Source organism: Oncorhynchus masou, chromosome 27 (assembly GCF_036934945.1).
Source record: "Oncorhynchus masou masou isolate Uvic2021 chromosome 27, UVic_Omas_1.1, whole genome shotgun sequence".
NCBI classification, from domain to species: Eukaryota; Metazoa; Chordata; class Actinopteri; order Salmoniformes; family Salmonidae; genus Oncorhynchus; species Oncorhynchus masou.
In genome coordinates, this window is record NC_088238.1 from 25105031 (window position 1) to 25120482 (window position 15452).

Consider the following 15452-nt stretch of genomic DNA (forward strand, 5'->3'; position numbering starts at 1 on the left):
ACACGGAGATGGTCCTTTCGAAAAATGGGATGATCAAAGCCTGGTTGACGCTCGGAAAGTCATGGCTATTATTGTTTTCAGTAATTGATGTACAATTACATGAGGCTTTATTTATAATACGATTATTGTTTTTGCAATAATATAATAGCCTAATAGTAAACCACTAAATAGTTTACTGTTCTGCCTACACAGTTATCCAGATGTTATAGCATGTGCAGCAAACTGCTTGTCTTACTAGCTCCTAACAGTGCAGAAAAATGTCAAACAACCACACAAATAATCAGAAACTAGCAACAAGAAATCAAGATCGAATCAGTGCAGTAATTGCCCCATAGGTTGGACAGTCACGGAGAGAGAAAGAGAGAGAGGTGTGTGTGTGTGTGTGTGTGTGTGTGTTTGTGTGTGTGTGTGTGTGTGTGTGTGTGTGTGTGAGGGGGAGGGGGGGCAGTTATTATCTCATGCTGACTGGAAAGGGTGATGAGGATTCATGTGCCCTGTGACTTTCAGGCTGGAACTGAGATCATCAGGGAAGATGACATAAACATGAAGCAGTGACTCTAATATCCTGTGATATCCTCATCATCGGGAGTTTGGTGGGAAACACATTGGGAACTAAAAGATATGGGCTTATGTTGAAAATGAATAAGGAAAACCAAACACAGGACGAAACATCAGTCCTGCTTGTGTAAGGTAATACTGGTTGCATATCTTTGAGAGATACAGTATTTCAAACATATTCTAAATTCTATTGATGCTGTTCAGTGTCTCAACGTGCAACAAATATGAGACAAGCCTATACTAAATTGTTTCTAAAAGTTTCTAAACTATATTATATCTGCAGGTAAAATAGGTGTCAGGAAAAACCTATTGCGATGATAACACACACACACACACACACACACACACACACACACACACACACACACACACACACACACACACACACACACACACACACACACACACACACACACACACACACACACACACACACACACACTAAGCCAAATGGAAGTAGTCTGGTTGAAATAACTTGGTCCAAGTGTTCCCTGCACATTTCCAGGGTCACTAATCATTATCATGTCCTCGTAAATATTTGGAACAGTTTTGTCTATTATTGAACTTGACCGATGTAACCAAAAGCATTAATCGAATTCAAGTGTATTGTCTCTTTAAGAACTGTCACTTGAGCCTTTGCTGCTTGTCATTTTCTGCAACAAGATGGCGGTCGTTCCAGAGAACAGGGTCCTCTCCTTCAGTGTTTTTAAATGGAGCTCTTATTCCTCCACATATTTACCAGAGTGAGTAATGCACACATACGTTGACCACATGTATGTATTTGTTTTCGTGGCTGCAGGTCTCATTAACTGCCACAGTGCATTGAATCGTCTCTCCACGGCCTAGCTTGACTGCGAGCTAACTACTCCACCGTTAGGCAACGGGGATAACGTTAGCTAGTTAGATTTACTTGAGTAAACAAAATGCACGCATAGCCAGCTAAATTGATTATTTTTGTGTACTGTGTGACGTTTTGTCGTGCACTGTAAAGCCGATATTGTTAACTATCTAACAGCTATACTAACGAGTTGGCAAAAAAAGCTAGCTAGTTAAGTTCGCGAGCTCGCAAACTAGACGAGCATGCCACCACCACTAAGTTAGTAGCCAAAACCACTCATTACTTTTTATATTAGCTAGTTAGCTAAATAGTTAACTAATCATACTAGATAGCTACTTTTTTCACCTACACTTTTTGTAGGCATGTTTAGTCTGACTGTTCTGTACCCGTTCGTGCAAAGCCAAAGGGAGAACTAGCTAACATTAGTATGTCTCTATGGCATTGCTTGGGTAACCTTACACCATAGGAAATGTCTGTACAGTCAGCTATTTATGGAACTTATTATCCCGCTCTTTTAACGCGTGCAATTGCAATTTTCAGCACGAATTAGCTTGGAACAGGCTGAAAATGTGTCTTGGGCTGCGTTTACACAGGCAGCCCAATTCTAAAAATAAAATAAAAATCCACTAATGGGTATTTTGTCCTTACCCATAAATATTTTTCAAAGCTGATCTGATTGGTCAAAAGACCCATTTAGTGAAAAAAACCCAGATTTGGTCTGCCTTTGTAATTGCAGCCTTGAAGACAGTAGTACCACTGCCTCTGTCACAATACCATTCCATGTTTGATGATGATGAGGGATGTGAGAGGTCATCATCAGTAGGCCTAATTTGCTCTGGCCAATGCCGGAACAAATTAGGAATGCCATTCAGGTCACAGTCCATTTAGTTTTCAAATGTAAGAAACACAAGCTAATAGTGTAATTACAAAATGATAGTAGATTTATATTAAGAAGCAAAGTGACAACTGCATCGTTGTCATCAACATTGTTGCATATGCTGCATGGACCATGCAGACTGAACGCAAGTGTCTCGTGGTCAAGGGACAGCAAATGTTGGTCTGTGTGGAAAGTGGATGGAGAGTGACAGTGGTGAAAGATGACTCAAGTAGCGAAGTAAACTATAAAAATGGACGTTACACACTGCGTATCACATTTAACAAACAAACCGTTATAGAAGGTGAAGTAAAAACCCAAACCGGTCCGTGCATCAATACCGGTATACCGCCCAGCCCTAGCAATGGATAATGCAGATTGCATTCATCATTTCGCATGTTAGATAGTTTTTAATTATAAAGCTTACCAGTACTAGTTTCGCAAAACAGTGGTTTGAGGCAGTCACGTGTGTTTCGTTTTTAAAGAAGCACAACAGCAAAATAGGAGCTTTGCATGGTGAGGCACTCCTGCAGCGCAACTTAAGTGTGGTGATCAAGTTACACTTGTATAAAATTCACTACTATTGTTTTCCAGCTATATATCTTATAACTATTAACCTGTTCTGCTAGCGGAACCCCTCGCCAACAGCCAATGAATTTGCAGGGCGCCAAATACAAATCAACAGAAATCAAATTTCTCAAACATACAAGTATTAGGCACCATTTTATAGCTAAAATTCTGGTTAATCCAGCCACAGTGCCTGATTTCAAAAAATGCTTTTACAGCGAAAACAAACGATTATGTTAGGTCACCATCAACTCACAGAAAAACCCAGCCATTTTTCCAGCCAAAGAGAGGCGTCACAAAAAGCACAAATAGAGATATAATTAATCACTAACCTTTTGAAGATCTTCATCAGATGACATTCATGGGACTTCATGTTACACAATGCATGTATGTTTTGTTCGGTAAAGTTCATATTTATATCCAAAAATCTTATTTTACATTGTCGTGTTACGTTCAGTTGTTCCAAAACATGCCGTGATATTGCAGAGAGCCACATGAATTCACAGAAATACTCATTATAAATGTTGATGAAAATACAATTTTTAGACATGGAAATATAGATACACTTCTCCTTAATGCAACTGCTGTGTCAGATTTTAAAAAAAAATTACAGAAAAACATTACAGAAAAAGCATAATCTGAGAACGGCGCTCAGGGCCAAACCAGCCAGAGAAATATCCGCCATGTTGGGTAGTCAACATTATTCATAAATAGCATTAGAAACATTCACTTACCTTTGATGATCTTCATCAGAATGCACTCCCAGGAATCACAGTTCCACAATTAATGCTTGTTTTGTTCGATAATGTCAATCATTTATGTCCAATAGCTTCTTTTGTTAGGGCGTTTGGTAAACAAATCCAAATGCGCGATCTGGTCCATTCGGACGAAACGTTCAATAACTTATATTACAGGTCGAAGAAACTTGTCAAACTAAGTGTAGAATCAATCTTTAGGATGTTTTTACCATAAAAGTTCAATAATGTTCCAACCGGAGAATTCCATTGTCTGTTGAAAACCAATGGAACGACAGCTACCTCTCAAGTGAAAGCGCGTGACTGAGAACGAGGCTGTAGGCAGACCACTGACTCAAAGAGCTCCCATCCGGTCCCTCATCACATGAGAAGCTCCAAAAGTTCCAAAGACAGTTGATATCTAGTGGAAGCCTTAGGAAGTGCAACATAACCAATATCCCACTGTGTATTCAATCGGGGTGAGTTCAAAAACTACAAACCTCAGATTTCCCACTTCCTGTTTGGATTTTTTCTCGGGTTTTATGCCTGCCATATGAGTTCTGTTATACTCAGACATCATTCAAACAGTTTTAGAAACTTCAGAGTGTTTTCTATCCAATACTACTAATAATATGCATATATTAGCATCTGGGACTGAGTAGGAGGCATTTCACTCTGGGCACGCTATTCATCCAAAAGTGAAAATGCTGCCCCCTATCCCAAAGAAGTTTGAAGTGAACTATTTAAGATATACCAAATAAATTCTCTTCAGCTGGGTTTTGATACATAACTTGTGAATGTTGCTAAATAGCTCATGTTAACTAAGCTTGCAAGATCAAGCTTCTTGGTAGCAGCAGCAGAGAATCCCCTGCTGCCTAATATTTGTTTTGTGCATGCTGCAAACTGTGTTTTAAGATACTTGCATAACTTTGAGCGGAGTTGTCTGTCCAAGTAGTAAATATTTGCATGCGCTCGTTAGCATTTACCTAGCATCCGCTATGAGAATTTCATTGTACTTACCAGATTGCTAACAAGTACTTTCTTTGGGGCTTTTTTTATGTTTGAAAAAATTAAATCATAACTTGTGTGCACTACCGTAATACAGTCTATCCCGGAAGGGCACAGGCACAGTATGGATATCTGGATACCGCTGAACCCTGATCATTGGTCTCTGTACTACATAGAAATGCATAGTTCTACACAAAGCTAGAAATATGCAATATCGTCCTTTGCATATATAGGTATTATTTGAGACACTGGCTATTATTCTAATGAGCTCCGCTCCCAAACACGACCAAATTTGGTTGGTCCGGACTGAACCAAATCTGATCTAATCATGGACGTCTATGTTTCACAAGTTTAGGCATCAAATTACAGTTTAGTACAGTAGTGTCATATAGTACAGTACATTATACCTTACTCTAGTGTGCTCTACGTTACTCAACCTTTTGTTGTCCAGACTGTTTTCACCCTCTTGCTTTGACAACCAGATGACAGAAAAATAAAACAAATGAGCTGAACATAAGGGAGGACAGTAGGTGACCTCACTGTAGTTTGTGACTACTCTGACTTAGTAACAGTATTACGAGGTTTAATCTGTTAATAATTCATAAACTGAAATGTGTATCAGGAAAAACACCAACTAACCTAATTGGTAGGTCTACCTTTACTTGATACTTCTGTGAACCACAGACCACATGTTTTATACATGAGCCTATCGGTGCAGTATTTTACTTTGGGGGGGTAAGTCAATCAAATTAAATACAATTTATTTAAAACGGCCTTTCTACATCAGCAGATGTCACAAAGTGTTTTTATAGAAACCCAGCCTAAAACCCCAAACGGCTAGCTATGAAGATGGCTTGGAAAACTCCCTAGAAGGCAGGAACCTTGGAAGAAACTTAGGGAGGATCCGGGCTCTGAGGGGCAGTCAGTCCTCACCTGGCTGTGCCAGTTGGAGATTATAAGAGTACGTGGCCATTCAGGCCAGCTCAAGATGCAAGTGCCTTGGTTAAGGCCACAATGGCAAGAGATGCTATATCAGTGGCGGTTTTAGCATGTAAATCTTGATGGGGGTGGGGGGAATAACGAGGGATACATGCCAGCAAAGACGCAACACTAAACAATACATTAATTTTAACGGTGACAGTGTCCACAAACTGTTAGGACCTACATAAAGCAGTTCCAACAGCAGTCCCAACACCTTACCACTGCTACATCTGGCTATCAGTGGAGGCTTATCTGGCAGCGAAACAGTTCATTCAGCCTCATTTACTGCCATTTAAAAAAAAACAGCTCATATGGCTGACTTGCATAAACAAATGTGTTTTCTACTGACAACTGACATGTCCCCTTATGCCATAGTTTGCACGACAAGCGGATAAGAGGCAATCCGTCATTTCTGTTAAGACATTAATGAGCGAGCTAGGACAGACGTAGTCAATATAACTATTTGCTCAGCACTTTGCTCAGCATTTGCTCAGACAGAATTCAGTATTCTCTCTGTATACCAAGTCACCCGTAGGATAAATGAAGGGGGCATATAAGCAGACAATGAAAGCTCTTACAAGATATGATGATGACATTTCTGTGAAACATGCTATAGGCTACATGTCAAATCAAATCAAATTTTATTTGTCACATACACATGGTTAGCAGATGTTAATGCGAGTGTAGCGAAATGCTTGTGCTTCTAGTTCCGACAATGCAGTAATAACCAACAAGTAATCTAACTAACAATTCCTAAACTACTGTCTTATACACAGTGTAAGGGGATAAAGAATATGTACATAAGGATATATGAATGAGTACAGAGCAGCATAGGCAAGATACAGTAGATGGTATCGAGTACAGTATATACATATGAGATGAGTATGTAAACAAAGTGGCATAGTTAAAGTGGCTAATGATACATGTATTACCTAAGGATGCAGTCGATGATATAGAGTACAGTATATACGTATGCATATGAGATGAATAATGTAGGGTAAGTAACATTATATAAGGTAGCATTGTTTAAAGTGGCTAGTGATATATTTACATAATTTCCCATCAATTCCCATTATTAAAGTGGCTGGAGTTGAGTCAGTGTCAGTGTGTTGGCAGCAGCCACTCAATGTTAGTGGTGGCTGTTTAACAGTCTGATGGCCTTGAGATAGAAGCTGTTTTTCAGTCTCTCGGTCCCAGCTTTGATGCACCTGTACTGACCTCGCCTTCTGGATGATAGCGGGGTGAACAGGCAGTGGCTCGGGTGGTTGATGTCCTTGATGATCTTTATGGCCTTCCTGTAACATCAGGTGGTGTAGGTGTCCTGGAGGGCAGGTAGTTTGCACCACCAAGTCAGAACAGTAGGCTAAGTTATGAGGTGGAAATGGACCAAATTATTAGGGTGAGGCACATGGGCTGCTAACACAACATACACTTAGTATAACTTTCTTATCCACAGTATACATATCTTCCTGGAATATTACATAATTTATGTAGCAGCATACAATACATTGTTGGACTCATCGTGTTGTGCCCTGTTCACTTGAACAGGAAGGTGGCTTGGCGGCCCTTTTGGGCAAATTTTGTCATCGAGTCTGGCATTCTCTGGATTTTTGGTGCTTTCAAGACAACTGGGAACTCTGGGGGGGGGGGTTGTGAATCATGACGATGTCAGTGATCTTCAAGTCATCGCTCTAGAAAGAGGCCCGAGTTCCGAATTTCACAATTCCGAGTTGGATGAAAGTTCAAAATGTTTCTTCCCAGTCGTCGCTCGTTTTTCCAGAGTTTCCAGTTGTCTTGAACTCACTGAATTCAGATTTTGCAGTTCTGGGTTAACAGTTGTTTTGGGCGCAGCATAAATCATGTTTCATTAACAGCATGGCCATTGTTGAATGTTTATCATTTTAAACTAGGTAAAGAGACCGTTAATCTTGGACTTGGGACCCACTGCCACTCTACTGAATAGCAGGATAATGATTGCTTTGCAAGGCTTGCAGTTCGTAGAGGTCGATCGATTAATCGGAATGGCCGGTTTTCATAACAATCTGAAATCGGTATTTTTGGACACCGATTTGGCCGATAAAAAATGTTTTTTTTGTGTTTTTTTTTACCTTTATTTAACTAGGCAAGTCAGTTAAGAACACATTCTTATTTTCAATGACAGCCTAGGAACGGTGGGTTAACTGCTTTGTTCAGGGGCAGAACGACAGATTTTCACCTTGTCCGCTCGGGGGATCCAACCTTGCAACCTTACAGTTAACTAGTCCAACGCTATAACCACCTGCCTCTCGTTGCACTCCACAAGGAGACTGCCTGTTACGCGAATGCAGTAAGCCAAGTTGCTAGCTAGCATTAAACTTATCTTATAAAAAACAATCAATCAATCATAATCACTAGTTAACTACATATGGTTGATGATATTACTAGTTTATCTAGCGTGTCCTGCGTTGCATATAATCTGACTGAGCATACAAGTATCTGACTGAGTGGTGGTAGGCAGCAGCAGGCTCGTAAGCATTCTTTCAAACAGCACTTTCGTGTGTTTTGCCAGCAGCTCTTCATTGTGCGTCAAGCATTGCACTGTTTATGACTTCAAGCCTATCAACTCCCGAGATGAGGCTGGTGTAACCGAAGTGAAATGGTTAGTGGGGTGCGCGCTAATCGTGTTTCAAATGTCACTCGTTCTGAGCCTTGGAGTGGTTGTTCCCCTTGCTCTGCATGGGTAACGCTGCTTCGAGGGTGGCTGTTGTCGTTGTGTTCCTGGTTCGAGCCCAGGGAGGAGCGAGGAGAGGGACGGAAGCTATACTGTTACACTGGCAATACTAAAGTGCCTATAAGAGCATCCAATAGTCAAAGGTTAATGAAATACAAATGTTATAGAGGGAAATAGTCCTATAATTCTTATAGTAACTACAACCTAAAACTTCTTACCTGGGAATATTGAAGACTCATGTTAAAAGGAACCACCATATGTTCTGAGCAAGGAACTGAAACGTTAGCTTTCTTACAATGGCATATATTGCACTTTTACTTTCTTCTCCAACACTTTGTTTTTGCATTATTTAAACCAAATTGAACATGTTTCATTATTTATTTGAGGCTAAATTGATTTTAGTGATGTATTATATTAAGTTAAAATAAGTGTTCATTCAGTATTGTTGTAATTGTCATTATTACAAATAACATTTAAAAAAACGGCCCAGTTAATCGGTATCGGTATTTTTTGGTCCTCCAATAATCGGTATCGGCGTTGAAAAATCATAATCGGTCGACCTCTAGCAGTTAGCCACTGATTCCTTCTAAAACATTCATCGTTGAATTTGCGATTTCCAACTTGTTGTGTAATGTTTATGTCCAATAGCCGAGGAGCACCGATACGTTTTACCTTTAATTTCTCTTCATTATTTCTCTTCAAATGACAAGGATTAAAAAGGATTTGCCAGTAGATTGACAACTTGATTCATGATGATGATTGCCAGCTAACATTTGAAAGTATGATGTTGACATAATCAGTACAGCCAAAGCTACTGTAGATAAGATGTGGTTTGATGTTATTTTATCTGTGGCCAATGACCTTGAGCCTTCTTGGATGGGCACTTCAAATGTAACTTCATGGCAGCACCCAGGGGGCTTGAATTTTCTAGCTCTACTCTTAGACTTGGTGGTGACGTAGTAACCCCATGAGTGACAGAACACTGAGCCAATCACGGTGCAACACTGCATATTTTCTGCTGGCTTGCCTCAACACCACAGAAAGCACTGAACTAGGATGAACACCTGCATTTTGGAGCTGCCTTAAGTATGCGGTGTTATTAACTTTTTTTTCTACATTGTTTGCAAACTGATATGTGACACAATAACATGCAAAAAATGTGGGGCTCAAAGCAGGCTCTGCACCACGTGCCCCGAGTGACAGGTTGCCAGTTTACTGTATAATACATGGGATCAGAGAGCAGCATCCTTCTATTGTCAATACCAGTGATAATGAATGTTATTTTGCAAAGTGGTTCCTTGCATCATACAACACCATTTTTGAGCCCAGGAGAGAAATTAGAAGCTATCTTAAAGATATGTGGGTTTTTGGTAACAGAATTACAAGGCACAAGGCAATGTTTCTTAAGCTTAATTTCTCCTAAACTAAATGTGTATTGATATAAGTTCTTAACGTCAATAATATTATTGTGTTTTGATGTATTTCTAATACTTTATTAAAGACATGTTCCGGTACTTTGGCAACTACTTAAACCTCCTGCTTTGGGCTAAATGTGTCTATGTTTAGTTCATACATGCAGAATCACTGTCTCGCTTCAATTAGCCACGAAATTCCTAGTTCGAACGGAACTGTTTTTCTGGAAGCTGTGCTGCGCTATTTTCCCCCAAGTGGATCTGCTCCCTAGCAATTCGTGTTCAACCAATGAGCTTTAGCCCCACGCCATATGAGACAGCTAGCAAGATACCCGCACGGCAGAGTGAGTGAGAGAGCAGTGACATGTTGCACATACATGTGACGTAGTATGCAATTTTCAGGGACCACTTTTGCCTATACGAAAGTACCAGAGAATCCATCTAAGACCCATTTTCCATCTGTTTGACCAGAAATCAAACTTATGCCTAATTTTTAAGATGGAAAATTTATCTATGCCTTCATTTCCCCAAAATATACACGCTTAGCTTTTTTTGACTCCCAATTTGATATGCTGCTATGAACTCCCTGCACATGTGGTACTCATGGGTCCTTTTTACATGGATATTACCCTATCTATCCCTTTGCTCACAACAAATGGTTGCATGTTGGCTGAAACATGTCATTTCTCCCATCTTTCCCTTTCTGTGTGTAGAAACATCTTGGTGGACAAACCCAATGACCAGTCCTCCAGGTGGTCGTCTGAGAGCAACTACCCTCCACAGGTAACGTCTGCTGTGCCCCGCCCACATAGACACCTGTCTCATACTCAGGCCTACCTGTCACTCACACACCTTCCATGCCTTGTGCATTACCTGTCTTGGGATGGGGCTCTTCAGTAGAGGGTCTGTGCCCAGTTGCATACAACATCCGTGTTCTCAATTCACTGGTGGCTGCAAAATAGTAGCGCCTAATAGACGGGTTGGTTGTCTAGCAACAAAAGCATTCAACTATGGGGCAAAACAGACTGCGTTGGCCTAGATTGACAACATGTAAACTATATTTAGTCTCCAGAATTTATTGAAAACATAAATACATTTGCACAATGTGCACATGTTGCCTCTCAAATACATGGTTACACTTGTTGGCTAGCAAGCTAGTGAATTTGAGCCTTTTTAGCATTGACATGAAATCAGGCAAAACACCTCAAAACAAGACGTGGTATAGTTCAAGAAAAATATTAAACTAGTTGAAACGAGTCACTTACGATTCCCCACGTAGCAGTTTCTTGTCATTGTTGGTAGCTATCTGGCCATCCAGTCATAAAATCCACAGACTTCTGCCCCATTGAAGTGTCAGCTGACAATGCACGCATCTTCAGTATGCATCTTGCATTTGCACTTTTGGGAATAGGATGTTGCCCAGCGTAGCGTGTTTGACTGTGTTGTGGTTACGGGCAGAGGAAATTGAACGTTTTTTTTTGCTGCAAGAGGATACTAAGCATGTCCGTCTTAACCACCTAAGCTAGATATTCAAGTGTGGCAGAGGCAAAACTCCACTGCATCTGTTTGTCAAATACTTTTCACACAACAAAGATGTTGAACTCTCATCAACCCCTTTTATCCTTTCAAAGAGATGGAGGTTGTGGAGAGGTAAAGCCATGAAAATAATTAAACTGAACAAATGATAAAGCTCTACCCCATTGCAAAGCTTATTTTCTTTATTCAATAAATGAAGACTGAGTCTTTTCATTTAAATATTTTATAATGGTTTCTGTGGCAACAAGAAACGACAAATCATTGCGATACGGGTCTTTTCATTATCAAGTGTGCCATGTTTTTAGGTGACGGGACAGGACTGTTTTGGAAAAGAAAGATCGATATACCCAAGCCTAGGAGTAATCCCTCTGTGTTAAATGTACCGTAGGCGATAACCTAATGAGATGCAATATGTCTGCCTTATTATTGATGAAAACTGTTGAAGATGGAACCCGTATCAGAGGACCCATTAGTAAGCCCAGCAGATGCACTCTGGTAGTGGATGGTTATTGCTCACTCACACGGCCATTTAAACCTACAGGATTTGTAGAAACATGGGTCTCCAGGGATTGTGGGTTGCCTGGTTTCCAGGAAAGCAGATTTAATCGATGTTCCATCTGTGCTGCTCTATCCCCTCTGTCTCTCCCAGAGCGCTCAGGCCAGTGCCCTGTCCTGTCGGTGGCAGATATGCCCAGGCTAGTTACCACTCCAATGACCTGTGAACAGCAGCTCTCCTCTGCGGTCTGTGCCATCTGCAGTGTTGTGAAACATGTTCGGAGAGCAGTAGAATGAAAACTGCAGTGTCATGTGTTGATAATATAGATCGGACACTGCGTTATGAGTTATTGTGAGAGACCGCTGATCAGATTCTCCCCTCTATTTTCCCTCCAGTACTTAATGTTGAAAATGGAAAGGCCAGCGATCGTTCAAAGCATCACCTTTGGAAAGTATGAGAAGACTCACGTGTGCAACCTGAAGAAGTTCAAAGTGTTTGGTGGGATGAGCGAAGAGAACATGACAGAACTCCTGTCCAGGTAATGGGCGAGGGCAGAGGGACAGTGAAGTGTTATTCTTTACTGTATAAATAACCTACCTTCCTGTCTGTACCATATTTATTCCTCTGCAGTGGCCTGAAGAATGACTACAACAAGGAGACCTTCACCTTGAAACACAAGATCGACGAACAGATGTTTCCCTGCAGATTTGTTAAAATAGGTGAGTTTGGAAATGGAATGGGCCCAAGGCTTGGGTCTACGTGTTGTACAGACTCAGTCCAGCTTGAAAATGATTGTAGTGAAGGGATGCTACATGGCTGGAGATGGAAATAAGTCAAACTGGTGAAATAGTTGATGACTTAAATTATAGACCGTTCTCTTTGTCTCTCTCAGTGCCGCTGATGTCTTGGGGGCCCAGTTTTAACTTCAGTATCTGGTACATTGAGCTGCATGGCATAGAGGAACCTGATGTAGTGCAGCCCTGCCTTAACTGGTACAGCAAGGTGAGCCTGCCTCTGAGACGCTCACATACACAGTAGGTTAAGGGAGAGTGTTACTTAAGCAATAAGGCCAGAGAGGGTGTGGGATTTGCGGAGTGTCTGGATACAGCCCTTAGCCATGGTATATTGGCCATATACTACAAACTCCAGAGATGCCTTATTGATATTATAAACTGGTTACCAACGTAATTAGAGCAGTAACAATAATATTTTCTCATACCTATGGTATACGGTCTGATATACCATGGCTGTCAGCCAATCGGCATTCAGGACTCGAACCACCCAGTTTATAATTAAGCAATAAGGCCCGATGAAGTGCGGTATATGGCCAATATACCATGGCTATGGGCTGTTCTTAGGTACGATGCAACTCTGATTGCCTGGACACAGCCCTTAGCCATGGTATATTGGCCATATACCACAAACCCCTGATGTGCCTTAATGCTGTTATAAACTGGTTACCAACATATTTAGAACAGTAAAACGTTTTTATTTTTGTCATATACCCGTGGTATACGGTCTGATATACCACAGCTTTCAGCCAATCAGCATTCAGGACTCGAACCACCCAGTTTATAATATGAAGTATAACATTTGTGATAACAAAGTATAACAAAGATGGAGCCAATATTACAGTGAGTGTGTTCCCTCCCACCCCCTTGGCCCCTCCCCTGTATTCCTCTAGTACCGGGAACAGGAAGCGATCCGCCTGTGCCTGAAGCACTTCCGGCAGCATAACTACACAGAGGCCTTTGAGTCGCTGCAGAAGAAGACACGCATCGCGTTGGAACACCAAATGCTGACACACCTCCACGACCGCCTGGTACTCCGGGGAGACTTTGATGCCTGTGAGGAGCTCATCGACAAAGCCGTCAAAGGTCCTGACACCCACACCTCCTCAGAAAGACCGATGGGGGCTGGACCTACTGCCCTGTACACATCAACTGCAATACAACTACATGACCTCAATCATCATACTAACTACAGACCTCTACCATCCCATGACTGTGATCTTGAAACCTAGCTTGGCTTATATTTAGCTCATAAATTCAGTGGATACCATAGTGATTCATTATTTACAATATAGACCCATACATTACCTTTTCATTTTATCAGATTGATTTGAAACCACAGGGCGTGGCAATGTCATCCTGACATCATACTTTTTCAACCTCAAAATGAAAGTAACAAAACTTCTATCTCCTGGCTAAAATAATCTGGACGATCTTCCCGTGTTTGACCTTTTCCTCTGTAGACGGTTTATTTAACCAGTACATCAGCCAGCAAGAGTACAAGCCAAGATGGAGTCAGATCATCCCCAAGAGTAACAAAGGTACAACCGCCCAAGAGCCAAGCCCAGATGACATGAACAGTGAGACAAACTACTCAAGTAGGAAATGTGTTCTCATTAACAAAATGCTATGGTATGCTGTACACTACCGGTCTATAGCGATTAATCAATTTTTTTCCCCCGCCCCCCCTTTCTCTTCTGCTCCTCCATTTTCCTTCAACACTCCATCCCTCACCTACATCTTATTCCCTCGTTTCCCTCAACCCCTTTCTCTTGCTCCCATCGCTCTCTCCAGGTAATGAGGATGACAACAGACCAGGGATGAGGGGAGGTCATCAGATGGTCATCGATGTTCAGACAGGTGAGGCATGCCGGCTAAAACCACACCTAGACAACACCCCCTATAATGTCGCTGATTACTTCAACTGGAATTCTTCCTCTTCCAAATGTGTTTTACAAACTGGCCTTAAAGGCCCCCACCAGAGGGCGATGTCATTCTGGTCCTTTAGCAGAAATTGACGTTTAGGTTCCACCTCTGCAGAATGACGCAGGCTGCTAATACATATTCAAGAATTGGGGGTGGGAATGCCGTGGGTGCTTTCCACATGGAGTGGACAAATAACAACAAGTAGGTCACCAACTTACCAATGTAGCTAGCTAGCATGCTAACCTTATCCGGCTAACTAATGTTATCTGTTGCTACACTATATTCAAAAGATTAGGCAGCTAGGCTATGGCTGGTTCTGGAGTTGGATTTGTCATAAGAATGTAGGGAAAACTTTGCCACAGGTGGATAGGGTAAAGCAGTGTCTTTGCAATCTATTGTATCTCCAAACGTTTTTTCATTGTTCATAAATTGTGGCCGGGAATCTGCCATAGAAATGGAAAGAATACAATGACGCTCTGGTAATATGGATAGCCTAACTATCAGGGGTGCAACTTTCACTGGGGATGCCCCCCCCCCAATTCTGCAATTGCATTTTTGTCCCCTCCAGTTTTATCATTAGAATGTGATACTAAACGAGGCAACGGTGTGCTTTAGGACCATGCGGATGCCTCCGAGCGGTCGAGTAGGCTGTTTGGAGTGTTTATCCAAACTGGTTTAGACCAAAGTTGCATTCCTGCCAACTATTGAACAGTGTGGACTAGAAACACATTTTTCTACATTATAATGGACACGGTGAAACCTTTGGTAGGCTCTTGCCATAGTTCTCACAGCTAGTGGAGGTGAAATGATAGGCTACAATGACTGCGTGCCGCAAATTATATGTAACAACACCCTGAGCGCATCGAACACAAAACACTAATACTTGATGTAACAACAGCACAAGCTAGATAAACAATTCGTCGACACCTTGATTTCTAGCAGCACCAATCAAAGCAGTGGAGTGTGTTCAAAACCATTCATCTTGCAGGGAGCGTGATTCTTAAATACAATCATATCACAC

The 15452-nt window shown here is 41.4% G+C and overlaps 1 protein-coding gene across 8 annotated transcripts in view; it reads left to right on the forward strand.

Moving 5' to 3' along the window:
- Window positions 1-1204: 1204 nt before the first annotated feature.
- LOC135515884 (muskelin) overlaps window positions 1205-15452 on the forward strand; it is a 30516-nt gene continuing 16268 nt past the window's right edge. Inside the window, exons 1-8 of one of the 8 annotated variants that reach the window (XM_064939707.1) lie at window positions 1205-1301; window positions 10396-10465; window positions 12110-12252; window positions 12345-12433; window positions 12607-12716; window positions 13399-13591; window positions 13969-14103; window positions 14300-14365. In XM_064939707.1, the coding sequence (XP_064795779.1) occupies window positions 1222-1301; window positions 10396-10465; window positions 12110-12252; window positions 12345-12433; window positions 12607-12716; window positions 13399-13591; window positions 13969-14103; window positions 14300-14365 (886 nt within the window). In that variant the 5' untranslated portion in view covers window positions 1205-1221. Of the gene's footprint in view, window positions 1302-10395; window positions 10466-10488; window positions 11960-12109; window positions 12253-12344; window positions 12434-12606; window positions 12717-13398; window positions 13592-13968; window positions 14104-14299; window positions 14366-15452 lie in introns of those variants that run through there. The other 7 variants (XM_064939709.1, XM_064939710.1, XM_064939701.1 and 4 more) reach the window with 7 other exon arrangements.